This window comes from Cupressus sempervirens, chromosome 7, assembly GCF_028749045.1.
Source record: "Cupressus sempervirens isolate cs-2001-9-10 chromosome 7, ASM2874904v1, whole genome shotgun sequence".
NCBI classification, from domain to species: Eukaryota; Viridiplantae; Streptophyta; class Pinopsida; order Cupressales; family Cupressaceae; genus Cupressus; species Cupressus sempervirens.
The window spans coordinates 2,393,299-2,408,871 of record NC_143124.1 but is presented as its reverse complement, the minus strand read 5'-3'; the positions used below and the strand labels follow the sequence as shown (position 1 = coordinate 2,408,871).

At 37.7% G+C, this 15,573-nt stretch overlaps 1 protein-coding gene across 1 annotated transcript in view; it reads right to left on the bottom strand.

The window, feature by feature from the left end:
* The window catches only part of LOC149545119 (E2F-associated phosphoprotein), a 66,536-nt gene extending 52,446 nt beyond the window's left edge, over positions 1–14,090 (bottom strand). Inside the window, exons 1-2 of the mRNA XM_089790519.1 lie at positions 13,789–14,090; positions 13,232–13,397 (exon numbers count right to left, since the gene is read on the bottom strand). Coding sequence (XP_089646645.1) covers positions 13,232–13,397; positions 13,789–13,834 — 212 coding nt within the window. The 5' untranslated portion in view covers positions 13,835–14,090. The remainder of the gene's footprint in view (positions 1–13,231; positions 13,398–13,788) is intronic.
* Positions 14,091–15,573: the final 1,483 nt, after the last annotated feature.

Genomic DNA, 15,573 nt, shown 5'->3' with positions numbered 1-15,573 from the left:
TCATCTAGGATGGTATAGAGCAAGACAGGGATTCGATCCTAATGGTCTTATCAAGGCATCTCACGAAAACACATTCAAACATATTCATACTATAGAAGATTTTTGGGCCAAAGCACAGGATGACTTTCATGTGAGGATGTTAGCTTTCTCAAGGTTGTCAGTGGTCATGATGAGGGCAATCTAATGGAGAGGCCTTGATATTCCTGATCAGCTGGAAGATGATGAAAATGTGCTAAGAGAAGATTATGATACAGTGGATAGAACAAAATTGGGTCCAATGGATTGGGATGATCATCAAGATCCTTCCTTAGAGGCAGCTACAAGGACAATTGATCTACACACTGAGTCATGGTGCAATGAGAAGTTAAGGCAATTACAAAGTCATAAGGTACACCTTACTTATGAGAAGATGAAACCGGAGAAAAGTTTTGTGAAGTCAGTCGGACAAAAAAGTGGGGGTAGTAGCCAACAACAAAGAGCAGTTAAGAGCAAGAAGAGAAATTTGGAGGTTGAGAAACGTAAAGAACATTAGGAGCCTCCAACAAAGAGACAGAATACAGCACCGTCAAGGGAGAGCATAATTGAGGCTAGGAGCCAAGAGGTTAATACAAGTGGACAAATGGTCGCGCTAGAGGTGAGCTCTGATTCGGAATCAAGTGGTTACAGTAACAGTACCAAATACTTTCCTCTCTCGGAGAACTAGCATGAAGATGATATGACAATCACTAGTGAAGATAAGAATAGGCCAATTGATATCGAGGAAGTAAGCCAGGCACTTGAGACTGTTGTTGATGCTTTGCTAGTCGAACCAAATCCAAATTTGGGCAAATGCACTGCACCACTATGGTTAAGGTAAATGCTTATGCCAAGAGGCAAGGTGGTGATTGTCCGAACAGTTGAAGATATTCAAGGGTCAATGGAAAAGGAAGATAATGAAAAACAAAAATAAATTGTAAAAATGATGGCAAAGGTAATCAAGAGTGATGATAAGGGTCACCGAAAAGTTTGGATCGCTATACCAAAGGTTAGCAAGGTAGTGGATGAGATTGTAGCCCAGGAGTATGAGATAGTAGAGCATGACTTGGGAAGAATCACAGATGACATGGAGTGTGAGGAGATCCAGGAAGGCATGGTTTCAATTAGAGAAAGGTTGAAGAAGGCAAACAAGAGGATTGTAAAGTTGGAGCTCGAAAACAAGTACTGGAGAGATTGCCAACCTATCCAACAGTTGCATTAGGTAGCCCTTCTGCAAGATAGTAAGAGCAACATAGAAAAGATATCGGCTCAACTGCACAAAATCAAATATTGAATCAATGATATAATTCAAGACAGGTGAAATTTCTTGCCTTCCTTTATCTCGACATTCAAGTCATTGGTGGCTATTAGACACAAATTCAAAACATTTGAAGGGGGGAGTGGAAGGATTAACTTCGAGTCAAGGAATTGTCCATTCCCATGCTATAGGTAGTTATTGGGCTACTGGAGAGATATTTGGAGAGAACAAAGTTGGTGGATGAAGGAAGGAGTACGGTGGAGTCTTGGTATGTTGCCTTGACCGTCAGAATGAGGATACTTGAAGAGATAAGGAATGAGATTACACAGCATAGTCCAAGCGTTGACACTTCCATTTCAACCATGATGAGCGATGTTGGGGTTGCACTTGATTTTGAAGATCTCAAAGAGGAGAACGTCAATGAGACAGAGTTTCGATCAAGATTGGATGAGTTAGGAAAGGTTGTCATCAAGAAGAAGCATTTGGGCACCCTTGCCTCCCTCAATGCCTTTATCGGATATGCGAAAGAATATGAGAGGGATCATAAGGGCCAGCTAAAACCTTCTCCTTAGAAACAATAGCAATAGACAGGAGGAATGACAAACCATATGCCTCAGCACAATTTGCCAACCAATCTCAAAATAATTCTCAGAATTGAATCTACAATACTTCAATTGTAGATCCCAAACCCTTATACTTCAGCAAAGGGCACAAAAGACAACAAAGAAAGACAAGATAATCAAATGATTGGATGCATTTCTCATTAAATGTCCTCATATTTATAGTCTCCAAATGGCACCAATTTCTCAAAACAACTCCACTTAAGAAGCTTCCTCTACACAACATTAAAATATAATAAAATGTCATTATAATTTATTAATTGCTTTTGGCTCCAAAAAATGACCTTTTCCACCATAACTTAATATTCTGACACACAAAGCCACTGTTTCTTGTTCCCACAATTTAAAAAAAATTTGTCCCGATTCCAACGAGCTATGATACTAAGGTTGTTTACCGAACAAGGTAAGAACTTAACACATCTAGTATAATACGATTCAACGTAGAACTGATGCTTTATTCATATATGCACTTAATGATTACAATCCGAATACAATGACTACAATTATCACAATGATGATTCCAAAGTCCATCTCGGATATGTACATATACCCTTCCGAAGGGGTGACTCAAGCATCACGCGCCCGTTCGGATACTATTCTACCCGTCGGCTATACCATACATTTTATCAACAACAAAGGTGACCAATAAACAACACCAACAAATATAGCAACCTCAGCATATTTAGATGAATAATAATAATAATTCGTGTCTTGCGAAAACAACTAAAGAAGCATCAAAATCAAAATCTAACAACACCAAAGTGATCCTGATAATGAAAGACGATGAATGAACCTGACAAGGTCACTTACTATAAATAGACGCTCTCTCCAATATTCTTGGAGCCCAAATCGGAAGCACAAAATAAAAACTGAGAGCATCACCCAACTCCTCTAACTCAACTAAGCTCATCAAAACCAACAGTTTGACTTACTATAAATAGTAAGTCCCTCAAATGGAGCCAAAACACACTATAAGTTGTTGAAAAGCCTATAACCCCACAACTGAGACCCTCAAATCCCACTATCAGCTCATGAGAGTCATAGTGAACTAACCAAGCCAACTATAGGAACTTGCTAAAAATGGAGACATTGCACTCTGAATCTAGACCCTCAGATCAAACAACTATACCTCAATAGTGGAATGCACAATAAGCTACAAACCCTTAAGGCTTATACTTCAGCAAGGGCATAAAATAAACCAAAGGAAAAAACTCTTTCACAAGTTAACATAGATAATCAAATGCCTTTCCATTAACAATGAGCCCATATTTATAATCTCCAAAAACCACTTGTTTCCCAAACTAAACTCTACTCAAGAAGCTTCACCAACACAACATTAATTAGAAGCTTCCATTAGATTCTTTTACTTGACTTGGCTTATAACTAATTAAATTAATAGCCCTTTCCAATGATAATTCAACCCTCAAATTAAGTGAAATTATTAAGTTATATTAAAACTTATTAATAGGCCATTTAATAAATTATTAATAATTTTGCCACTAAAAATATAATAACTCCAAAAATATTCATCATTTAAATATGTCGTCTGAAATAGGGATCCCACTTATTATTCCTCCTTGTGACCAAATGCACTTCCCAAAAATAGAAAGGGTCCATCTCAATCAACACTTGACTTGCCACAAATAGTAAGTACACAAAACCAAGCCCAAACAAAGTCCAATCTAAGCCAAACGAAGACCAACCTGTGACTTACTGAATTGTGAAGAATACAAAACCCTCCCAAGCCACGCCACTGCCTCAAAAGACCCTCTATCCACAATAATTAACCTACAAGGATCACAATAATAGGCCAATCTTTGAAACTCTAATGCTGACAAAAATGGGGACATTACAACTGTAATGACCCCACCTAGTTATACCTTGGACAACTTTGATTTTACCAGTTTTTCACACCAATCAAATGATTTGGCATTTTGTCAAATAGTTGGCAAACGAACTCTCCAGCAGTGTGATTGAAAAATAAACATATTTTAACATTCTTTGTCATAGTCAAATGTAAGTTCTGCATGTAGTTAATTTCTTTTGAAAATTTGGATATGAAGTGAATGAAGAAACAATAGTAGTATAACAATGACAACTTTATTATTCTAATTTCCAAATTGATTGAGATAATAACAACAGCTATGAATGGGATTGGCTCCAAATACAAATTTGAAAACAAAGGAACCTGTTATTTGCTTCCAGATCAATAGTAGAAATCATCAGCTTCAACAAAAATGCTTGTTGGTCAGCAAAATCCTCAATGCTGGCTTTAGAACTTTCCCAGCCTGCTCGCCAATCACAAAGCCCAGATTTGCAGCATTAAATCCCAAACGCAGATTCCTTACAACAGATCATTTAGCCTTAAATTCTGATTGCACAGCAGAAACTTTATTCCTCCGTCTTGAATACAGCCGCAGGCCTCTAGAGAAAACAGCCTCTGAAATTGTAATGGCAGACCTGGAGATAAATTCGCAGCACTTGAATGTGAGGCGCCAATCCTTAAAGGAGTCACACAGGCTCTCTAAATGCAAGTGCAATTTTAATAAATGCTAAATCGCTGCTAAATTGATGAACATCCTGTAATAAACCAGATTGACCTCCAATGATGTGGACGCAGAGTTTCAGTATTGCAACCAGTTCTTCTCATTTCCAGTCAATAATCTTCAGCAACAACCCTCTCCTTAGGCACAGTAAAAACAGTAAGGAGTAATGGCAAATTGTTTTTATCAGTAACAATTTGCACATGCAACTTTCAGAATTCAAACCACAATACCTCAGTTGTGGAAAGAATGATCAACTTCAAACCTTTATACTTCAGCAAGAGTACAAAAAAACCACAAACTCAGAATTGTCACAAAGATGAGAAAGGCAAATAGATAATCAAATAATCGGATGCCTTTCCTTTCACAATGAGCCCATATTTATAATCTCCAAAAACCACTTGTTTCCCAAATGAAACTCCACTCAAGAAGCTTCACCAAGACAACATTAATTAAAAGCTTCACCAAGAAAACATTAATGAGAAGCTTCCATTGGATTCTTTTACTTGACTTGGGTTATAACTGATTAGATAAATGGCCCTTTGCAATGATAACTCAATCCTCAACTTAAGTGAAATTATAAAGTTAAATTATAACTTCACAATAAGTCATTTAATGAATTAATGATAATTTGGCCACTAAAAAATAAAATAATTCCCAAATTACTCATCATTTAAATGTCATCTAAAATAGCAGTCACACCTACTATTTCTCCATATGACCAAATGCACTTTCTAAAAATAGAAAGGGTCTATCTCAATCAACACCCGACTTGCCAGAAATAGTAAGTACACAAAACTACGCCCAACAAACAAGGTCCAATCAAAGTCAAACGAAGACCAATCTGAAACTTACTGAATTGTGGAGAAGACTAGGCCCTCCCAAGCCAAGCCACTATCTCAGAAGACCCTTTATTCACAATAATTAGCCTACAAGAATCACAATAATAGGCTAATCTCTCAATCTCCAATGCTGGCTAAAATGGGAACGTTACAATTTCTTTCAAGGAGTAATTCGGGAGTGCATCTTGTTTTCCATTTAATGTTACATTTTCAATTTTCTAGTTAAAACAATGATGAGCCCAAGGTTCAGTGTCGAACCCAATGTTTTGATACCATATTGTTGCCAAGTTTTAGTCGTACCCTTGTAAAACTTAATGTCATTGGTATTAAAGTCAGTCTGTTTTGAAGTGTGATGTCTAAGTATCATTTAGGTTACTTAATTCTCATCTTGCCCGAGTGCCTTACTTTCTTTGTTTTCCCGGTCTCCCTTGCTTTACCTTTACCTAATCATTTTGTGGGTTTTCTTCTCTTCAAGTGCGCGAGGGGTCTAGGGAATCTAGGCATGGTTGGGGCATGTTCTGGCATCTTCCCGATGAGAAGTAAGTTATTTGCATTTCACAATATGTTATCTTGCCTCGACATCCTTTTTCCTACAGGTTCTAAGCAATCGAACTAGTTTTCCTGAATTGGTGAACTTAATCAAGTGCGTATCCGAAAAGAGGAAGCCATGAAAGTAATCTAGAAGTTGTGTATACGATTATGGCATGATGGAAAGACCCACAAAGCTGCAGATCTAGATCAGGAAGAAGCCCATTCATGTTGCACAAGTAAATTCTACTTTCAAAAGGAAGAGCGGATCTATGGGTGTTCCGCTGCGCACTAATGGAAGCGAAGGTGTTTTGCTCTGCTTCTGAAACTACAATGGTTTGTGAAATACAAGCCTTTACATAGAAGTAGTAAGAGCACGATGTCGAATGAATTGTTTCGAGCTCTTAATCAGTGGAGCATGCTCCAGATCTAGCCTTGAAACCATCAGATTGAGGTTAGAGGGTAAAGTGTTGTTAGCTTTACTTCCTTCCAAGAAATGTTGTTGAGAAAGGGGTTTTCCATCCCCAAGTAATGGAAAAGGTCACTTCCCCAAAAGCTTTGAAAACAAAAAGACAAGCCACCTTAAAGTGTGAATATTCTTCGGAGATGCTCAAAGGATACTTCTAGAAAAGTTAGTGGTGAGAATGCGATCCCGATATAAAGAAAAGGCAGTGTTAAATGCTTAAGGCGGAAAGTGAAAGAATGAAGTGCACAAGCTAACAGAGGATCACTCCCCGTGTTGCGACTCCAAATAGAAGGAAAGTGGGTTTGCGGAAAAGCTAAGTTTCTCTTTCTCTCCTGTGAAACTTAAAGACTTGTTTTGTTAAGTGATTTTTAGTATTATCACTTTACTCTAAGTAAAGCAATAGAGCTTCCGAAAATAAAAAATTTTACATGCAAATGAACGGAAAGTTTAAATAGTCGTTGATCATCGAATTAAATACAAATTCTACTGTTAGAATAGTTGGCCAAACTTAATTTCGTTCGTGTGGCGCCAACATTCTAATTCCTATACCTATTTCATCGGAATTGCCTACAATTGATTTCTTCAAGTGTATTAAAAAGGCTATTTATCGAGAACTATATCCTGTGCAATCATAACGAATGGCAATCAGAGTTGTTGGTTATGATAAATTAATTGGCTTCGAAAGTGAATTGAAAGAGCTAACAGATACATCATTTGAATTCTACAATTTGGGAGATTTCCATAAGAGACTCAATTCTTAGCCAATTCACCCAATCACTGAAAACCTTAAAGAAAGCAGACTGGTTGAGGCCACTGGTATTCCAATGCCAGTACATGCACCGGAGCTTGTGAGGGAATGTATCGAGAGATATGACCCGAAAAAAAAAGCAGACTTTGTTCCCTAACCAATCCATGCTCATCTCGATCAACAAGGCACTAATGTAGTCCATGTTCAGCATTCCCATTAAAGAGGAGTACAGTGATGTTGATTTCGGCTCTTCCACATCTATGTTCAATGAGAAGACCCTCAAACAAGAAGACATGCAGAGGAAATGGTTCCAACCTGCTCACTCAAAGAAGAGCAAAATGCCCAAGACCCTATTCGACACAAATTTGAAAAGAGAAATAGTGGATATTCTTGCACTACTTCTCAAACTAAAAGGAAAAGAGGAGATCTTGGAGTTTATCGAGCACCATTTCTTCCTAGTGCAAGCCATATGTGCTAAGGATATGAAGCTTGACTGAGCACAGATTATCTGCAATGAGCTCGCCTCGTGATTGAATTCGGCCAAAGGATTTAAGCAATTTTACAAGTCCTATCTAATTTATGCCTTGGCTACTCACCACTTGTGGCCCGGCCTCCCTAGCATCCAAAACTATGATGAGCGCACTAAAGTATATGAGTTCTATCCACATCTACAACTGCAAAGAAGTTTTGAGGAGTACGTGGCTATAGATGATGCCTTCACAATGAGGCTACGCCGGGAATTGCAAGGATACCTTGACAGGAGATTTTCACCAGAGGCAATTTAGCCCATCAACTAATTCAGATGCTCATTCATCCACTTTCCGAGTTTCTCTTATTTGCAGATAGGAGCTTACAACAGTTTTCCTAAGAAGCTTCCAAGGTATCCAGAAGACAAGGTGGTTCTAGTCAAACTGAGTCGACAGATCCTTGAAGTGAACACCTTGAGTTCTAATGTAAAGAAAATAGCCGGGATTCCCTTCCCTATTGTGGTTGGACCCAATTCCTCTGTTTCCAGATCCGATGCTCGAAATCTGGTGAAGAGCTTCGAGAACAAGATCAAATTGGTAGACTATGAGGTACTCATGCCTCAAAATGATCCAGTCAACTTTATAAGGGATCACTTGAAGTTAGGATATGCCTACAGGCATGTTCCAAATATTGAAGACTTCTGGCCTAAGCGTCTCAACGAATACTAGACCCGAGAGAAATTTTGGTCACGACTAACAATTAATGAGATTAAGTTATATAACGGTTCAATTGATGTTTCTAACCTTGCAGATGATGGAGCCTACATGCATCCCACATCCTAACAGAAGATCAAAGGCACCCCAATTTTGTCTACCCCACCTACAGGTCCTGTCATAGACACTATGGAGGTTCTTATGCATGGAATAATCTAAAGAACAAATAAGTGGGTGGAGTGGACTCGAGCGAGGAAGAAAAGGACCAGGAGCACTAGTTCTACAGGTGGAGTATCTGTTGGAGCCGCCCAGTAAATTGCAACAACGACCACCACAGCTACTACTTCAACATTTGCAAGCCCATTACAGTCCATTGGTCAAGGTAGAGACCAACCTATAGAAAAGAATGTGCCAATCAATCCTACCTACAGCGGTGACTCTCTTCCGGAAACCAGGAAAGTTGAGGAGGAGGGAGACAAGGACAAGGGGAAAGAACAAGAAAATTCAGTGGCAAAGCCTGCTTCCACTATCCAAATCATCAAGATGGTGACACCAACCCCATGAATGGCCAAGAACAAGACACATCTCAGTAAGGGGATACTTTGGCCCTCTCAATGACTAAGGTCGCTACCTTCCCTGTTGCTTCATAGAGCAAGCAAACTCCCCTGATACTGAGGAAGCTATTTGATCCTACTACCCTGCAGTCGGCTATCAATGTGCTCTCTACAAATTAATGGCTCGAAGAGACCATTGATAGGAAGAAGAGGAGATATGAAGATGCAACTCCATCAAAGGACTTGATCATGCAAGCCACCTCTTCTCAACCATCCAAGAAGACTAAGAAGCAGAAGACAATTGCTGCATTGGCTACTAATTCGACAACTGGCCATATGTTGGTAGAGATTGCTCAGCCACAAAAGGAAGGCAAATTCCATGAGCTTTCCAAAGATGACTTCCAAATCAAAATGGTGGATCTTGGCATCCCTGTCCACGACTCCATGGTAAACATATGTAAGTCCACTAAAGAGAAGATCGAAGATAAGTTGGAAGAGCTTAGAACGGAAAAGGAGATTCTAAAGGCCTCGAACAGAGAATTAATGGAGTAGATTAGGTCTTCATTCACGAGCACTTCATCAAGCCAATTTGACCCAAATGCAGAGGAGAACAAAAATCTACTCCTAAAGCTGCAACAAGAGAGGCAATTTGGGCAGGTTGGTCGGGCATGGGTAGACCAAATGAAAGCTCAAGGTTCCCCATTAATTGAAAATCTGGGAAGTCTAGTGTTAGATGCTCACAAGTTAAGTGAGGCAGCTTCCAATCATCAGACCACCATACAAAAAGCGGCAGACAAACTGACAGAGCAATTGGCCCTACTGCAAGAAGTTATTGACATGAAGACCAATGTTGTCATTACCCATGGGATCCTAAAGACAGGCAAGGAGTCTTCACTGGAAACAATCCTTGGAGTTTGTTAGAGAGCTCTATGAAGTCCACAAATGAGATCAAGGATGCACATGACCTGGTGCAGAAGGTCATTGAGAAATTATTTCAATATTTAAAGACATTGCATATAGAGTCCTATGTGTCTGCTAATGGTAAGCTTGTGGATATTGAGAGGATGAAGTCAAAGTTCTTGGCATTTGTTGATGAAGTTGTTGATCCACTCAATTTCCAAATGTCCAAGATTCAAGAACTATCAACAGCAGACTCAATCATAAGAAGAGAATCAAAGAAGTTCCAGTCAAGGGTCTCCAGAATTAATGAATTGACTGAGATGCATGACTACCGGATGGTTCGAGCTGACAACATCATCATTCCAAATGTCGAGGAACTGAAGAAAGTAACTGATGTAATGAAAGCTTATAGAGCCAAAGCAGTTACCCCTAAGAAGGCATGATGCTCTGATGCTTTTCCAAACATTTGTCATTCTCCCTCTTCTTTTTCTTTTTGTAGCCATTCATGGCATTTCGTCAATCTCTATAACGGACAATGATTCAAGCTTGTCCTTATTTAGTTATTCTATTCAAAGATGCTCTACGAAGCAACCATTTAGTGTAACCAGCCATTTTGAGAAGGCCTATATATGTAACTCTTTGAGAAGTTAATAAGATCGGCAAAATTACTTTTGGGCAAACCCCTGTAGCTGGGACTACTGCGTGTGACTATGAGTCCATTTCTAGTTTTGTTGTTCATTTAGTTTCAGTATAGTGTATGGAATGAATGTGTTATTGTTGAGAATTGAATGAATGTAAATGAACTTGGCTTTGTTTCCTTCGTTCAATAGATTATACGTCTTACTTTCTTCAACATTAGTATCTCTTTTGCTCTCTCTGTTGTACATCGTAGTTTAGGTGTGTAGTGTAGTTAGTTGCATGAAAGATTCGGACATTGGTTAATGGAGTAGTTGAGAAACAAACAATCCGAGTATTGTCAAGACGTCAGTTACTTAGTAATCCGGGAATTACCCATTCAGCCATCCTTCCCCTTCTCTCTCATTGTTATAATTAGTCAAGCTTGTTTCCATATCCTGCATTCATTTTAGAATAGATTGCATGTTGTGAGTTAGTCCCCTTTTCTCTTGCCTAGGTTGTTTATAGTGTTGAGCAATTTGGTATTTGCCTCTTCTGCTCTCTGGTTAAGAGCATACCCCCAAAACCCGAAAAACATAATTCATTGCAAATCTTGCATATAAAAAGGAGTTGTACCTTTCAATTCAGGGGTCTTTGATAGATTACTACACTGACTCATTCTGTTGTTAATTTCTTTGTCTTCCATAAGCTATTAGGCAAGTTAAGAGTAAGGTATAAACCAAAAAGATAAGGAAGACAAACTGTTAACCAACACATATATAACAAGCTACTTTTCCATTCCTATTTAACATTACATTTGACAAGATTTATAATTTCATTTATCTAAGTTTGTTATTTCCTTCAGCTACAATTTGAGTTGTACTTACATGATCTTTTTATACTTTATATGTGATCAAATTAGCTTTTGTTTGATGTTGTTATTGTCTTTAAGGTTTATTTAATAAAAGGTGTATTAAACAGCTTTAAAATCCTTAAAAATCTCTAATTTAATGGGTATTTTACTTAGTTGAATCTTGTCAAGTTTGTTTTGCTTGAACCCTGATTCCTAAATTAGGCCAGTCTTGTTGAGTTCGCACTGAGTCCAAGTCTTGTTTGTATGGTATATCTGCATGCTTTATCCATGTTTTCGTAAGACTATAATGTACACATGCATGCTTTATCCATGTTTTCATATAGACATTTCAAATTTCTGTCTTTTTTGTTTTCCCTATAACATATATAGTGATCTTCTTTGTCATGCCCTAACCATCCCCAAAATTGACCAAAAAAATTAATGTGCTAGACACCCATCACCCCGTCCCCTGCCAACCCCATCCCTTGAAACTTGGTGTAGCCTTGCTTTATTTCCAGTTAAATGCAGAAACCAATGAACTCCCAAGAGCAAATTAACAGATCTAAGTAGAACAGCCGTTCATTTTGGTGATTTGTAGTTAATAAGAAAAGTGTTTGACAGATTTACAAATCAAAAGTCCATTTACTTTCAAGTTTCAATCTTGGCCAACACTAGCCTGCAGCAGGGTATTGAGAATTTGTACCAAATTTTCTGTAACTCTTAACTTATATCAGGCATGGAAGAAAACACCTACGGAGACTTAAGAGAGATTAGGAAAAGTTTTCAACTTTTTACTCCTTCAACATCACACTCTCAATTGTTCCTTCACTTTGCTTTGAAAATTTGTCCCTTAGAGTAAATTTATTCATTATCAGCTCTTGGCTTTATCATATAAGTTTATGGATCATTGCAGAATTTCTATTTCCTAAATAAAAACTTATGTACGCACCTGAGGTCAATGGATCCACTGCATCAGCATTGATCAGAGAAGACATTTGTTTCATAGATTTGGTTTTCTCCTCTCTAGAAGCTAGGTAGGACTGAAGTGAAATCAAATACCCCTTTACACATTACAAAGCAAAAATGTCCCATCGATGGCTACCTGCTCTTGCACCATACATAAGATTGAATGCCAAAAGCAGCAACTCAGCACGTGTATTTATACAGGAGACTTGATTGAAGCATAAAGCAATAGGAAGCTTGTTGAACCAAAAAACCGCTAGCTTTTCTTTAAATCTAATTTCCCGAGGCTTTATTGTGGGCCAGGAACTTCGGCATTTTGACTCTTCTATATCTTCAAGTATCCTTTCTGTTCTAATAATGAGTCACTTAGGTGTTCAAGATTCACCCCAAAGCTAAAGAAGCTTGGGACTGGCCTGCTCAGCTTTCTGGCCGTACCATTTGTTTCCAATTCGTTAGATGACTGCCATTAAATATTTGATTTTGAAGTAAGAGGATCAGAACCGAAGTACTAATTAGGATGCCTAAGTTCAAAACTTGTCTATTTTGACATTGTTCAGCAGACAACATACCACTCATTGCAGCCAAGCAAACCCAGTTGCTCGATGATTATACCTGAGAAGAGTATTTTTGGAATATCTTGCTCAGCGTATGAGTATTTGTATATTATGCAATGTGAACCAGAAAGAAATTACTCCGTTCATGCAGAGACTACTGAAATATCCTGTAATTTGATTTACAGAAATTTCCCTATTCTTTCCATTCACCCTTTTTCTACTATATTTAGGGCCACTGTATGTGACGCCCAGTACGAAAGTTACTGCCGTGGACGCAATTTAGAGGCGAAAAAGGGATCGCCGGGGCTTCTCATGGTACTAGCATTATCAAAGAAGAAGCGGTGAATGCAATGCGAACCCGCTGCCCCGGTGAGAACGAGGTCTTAGGTCTAAACCACGGGGAGGAACCCCTCACCCATGGAAAAAAGACAAAGGAAGCACTACAATGAATTTCGAAATATTAGGTATATTGCTTGTTGTCTGGAGACCTGGCCCCATCCATTACTTAGAAAGAAACTGTAGCATGCAAAAAAAACTAAGAAAAGTTACAAAATCGAACCCATGATCAAAAACTTTTGTTTGAACTTGAACCTTTGACAGTCGATACAGAGAGTTGTGAAGCAAGCCGGGCAGCTGAGTATTGCATCAGAGTTTCTGCCTTTCCTTTTACGCTCCGACCAGGCTTCATCCTTGTCATCACTACAAGGGTCGTAAAATTCTGGTTTGACACTGTAGTCTATTTCGTCATCGTCGGAAACTGCACAGGCAGATGTTACAGTTAGCTCTAATTTAAATAAGAATTAATGTTCCCAACTAAGATTGTGAAACTCTGGCTATTTTTCCTTCTTCGACAAAAATGGAAAAAACAAACATCCTACAGAAAGATAGAGACCACCGAGAAAAAGACATGAAACATCTTAAGAGAAATAGAATTAAAAACAACAGATCATTATTCGGCTATTCTCTTCATGGTTGTGGTGGAAAAAAAAATTAAAACCCCACTGCGATAAGTCTACAGAGAATGTAAGTCTCTAAACCCTAAACCAAGGAGACCGACATGTTCTGAACAAGATATATAAGAAATTGATCCCTACCAGAGGTATGTAAATTTAACAAAATCTAAAAATAAAAGTGTCCATTACAAGTACCGATTTGGTCGACCGCGGTAGCAGAGGAAGGATCTTCAGAATCCATGCCAATAGACCTGTTAGACCTGTTGCTGTTGACAGTATAACTACCTACACAGAAAAACTGAAGGGTTCTCAAATGGCCATGGATACGGGCCAACTTATGTGCACCCGTCCGTTGGCAGTGTTAATAGTCTAAGTTCTTTGTATTTCCCTTATATTTTCATCTTCATTTCAAACTGGTGCATATAAGTTGCAGAATCATATGGTCCCTACAGCAGGCTCTTTTCTCCCTTGTATTTTCATTTCAAACTGGTTCATGTAAGTTGCACAGTCAAGTGGACCCTGCAACAGCTAGCTTTGCATTTTTTCATTCTATTGTTCAAATAATAATATTTTTATTAGTATTATTAAAATATATTTTTCATATTTAAATGCTATTTCTTAATTGGTTCTCACTATTTTTCCTAGTGATTTTAAAAATAAAATTAGAATAAAAAATGATAATTTAATTTTTTCCGTGGGAGGACATTTATTGAACATGATATGATTTAAATTGAGGGCACACGTCTTATTTAGTGCTTTACTTTACGGAATAGCCAAAAAATTCAGCAGTATTCTAAAAATGTTTTAAATTATTTTTCTATTGCAGGACATTTATTGAACGTGATATGATTTAAATGAAGGCGCACATCTTATTTAATACTTTATTGATTGCATCCTAGTGCCACAAAATTCGAGAGTAGTCTTTAAAATGTTGTCTTTTCTTTGCAAAAAAAAATGTATACCATGTTTTAATATGATTAATTTCCTCAGCTTTGAGTATGCATGGATTGAGGAGGGCATATAGCTCTTTTACAGGTGTGCGAAATTACAGTTTAGGATTTGTCAACATTTTTTCAATTTAGCTTGTTATTTTTGGGTTTGCAGATATTCAAAACTAGTCCTCGTCTCTCCACTTTCATCATTCTATTGTGTAGCTATGTATTTTTTATAGTTTATATATATATATATATATAGTTTTAAAGGGTTTCTATCTGTTGCAGGTGTTTTCATTCTCAAACAACCAAAAGAGTTTATATTGTGTGCAAAAGTAGTGCAACACAGGTAATGTTTTAGAAAAGAGGATTTATATTATGTGCAAAAGAAATGGTTTTAACTCGTAGCTTTTTCATGGCATCTAATGGAGGGTAAAATGCTATTATATTTGTTTCATTTGAATTCTTGTGTCAAGTTTAATGTTTATGTAGCTATGTTCACAATATTTGTTCCGCTGAAAAACATTAGTTGTCTTAGAATTTCGTCCAAGTATATTCTCTAGCCCTAAATCACACATCGTCGAAGTATATTGTCTGCCCCTGGGCCACATGGCATGAAAAAGTGTACATGCAGAATGTATATAGACCAGATAAACATATATACATGCGGTGGCCTATACTCCTCTACCTGTTCTATTGACTCCCACCTGTTGTTTCTTTTTTTCTATTGACTTCTGAAAGGTTGCATTGTTTTCCCAGTGACCATTGCCTTTGAAAGGGGTCATTAGTGTAGACACCTAAATTTGATTACATTGCTTTGGTAATCTAATTTAGCCATCTCTAAAGGCATCATTAATTAAATTCTTATTTAATTAATCCTTTGCCATCCCTAGTTGATTAATTTAATTAATCATCTATAGTCCTAATTGATAAATCAAATAATCTATTATTTATCAATTAAATCCTTTTCTCCCATCTAATTCCAAAAATCCCCATTTATTAAATAAATCTATTTGATAAATGAAATCCTCAAATTCAAAAACCCCTA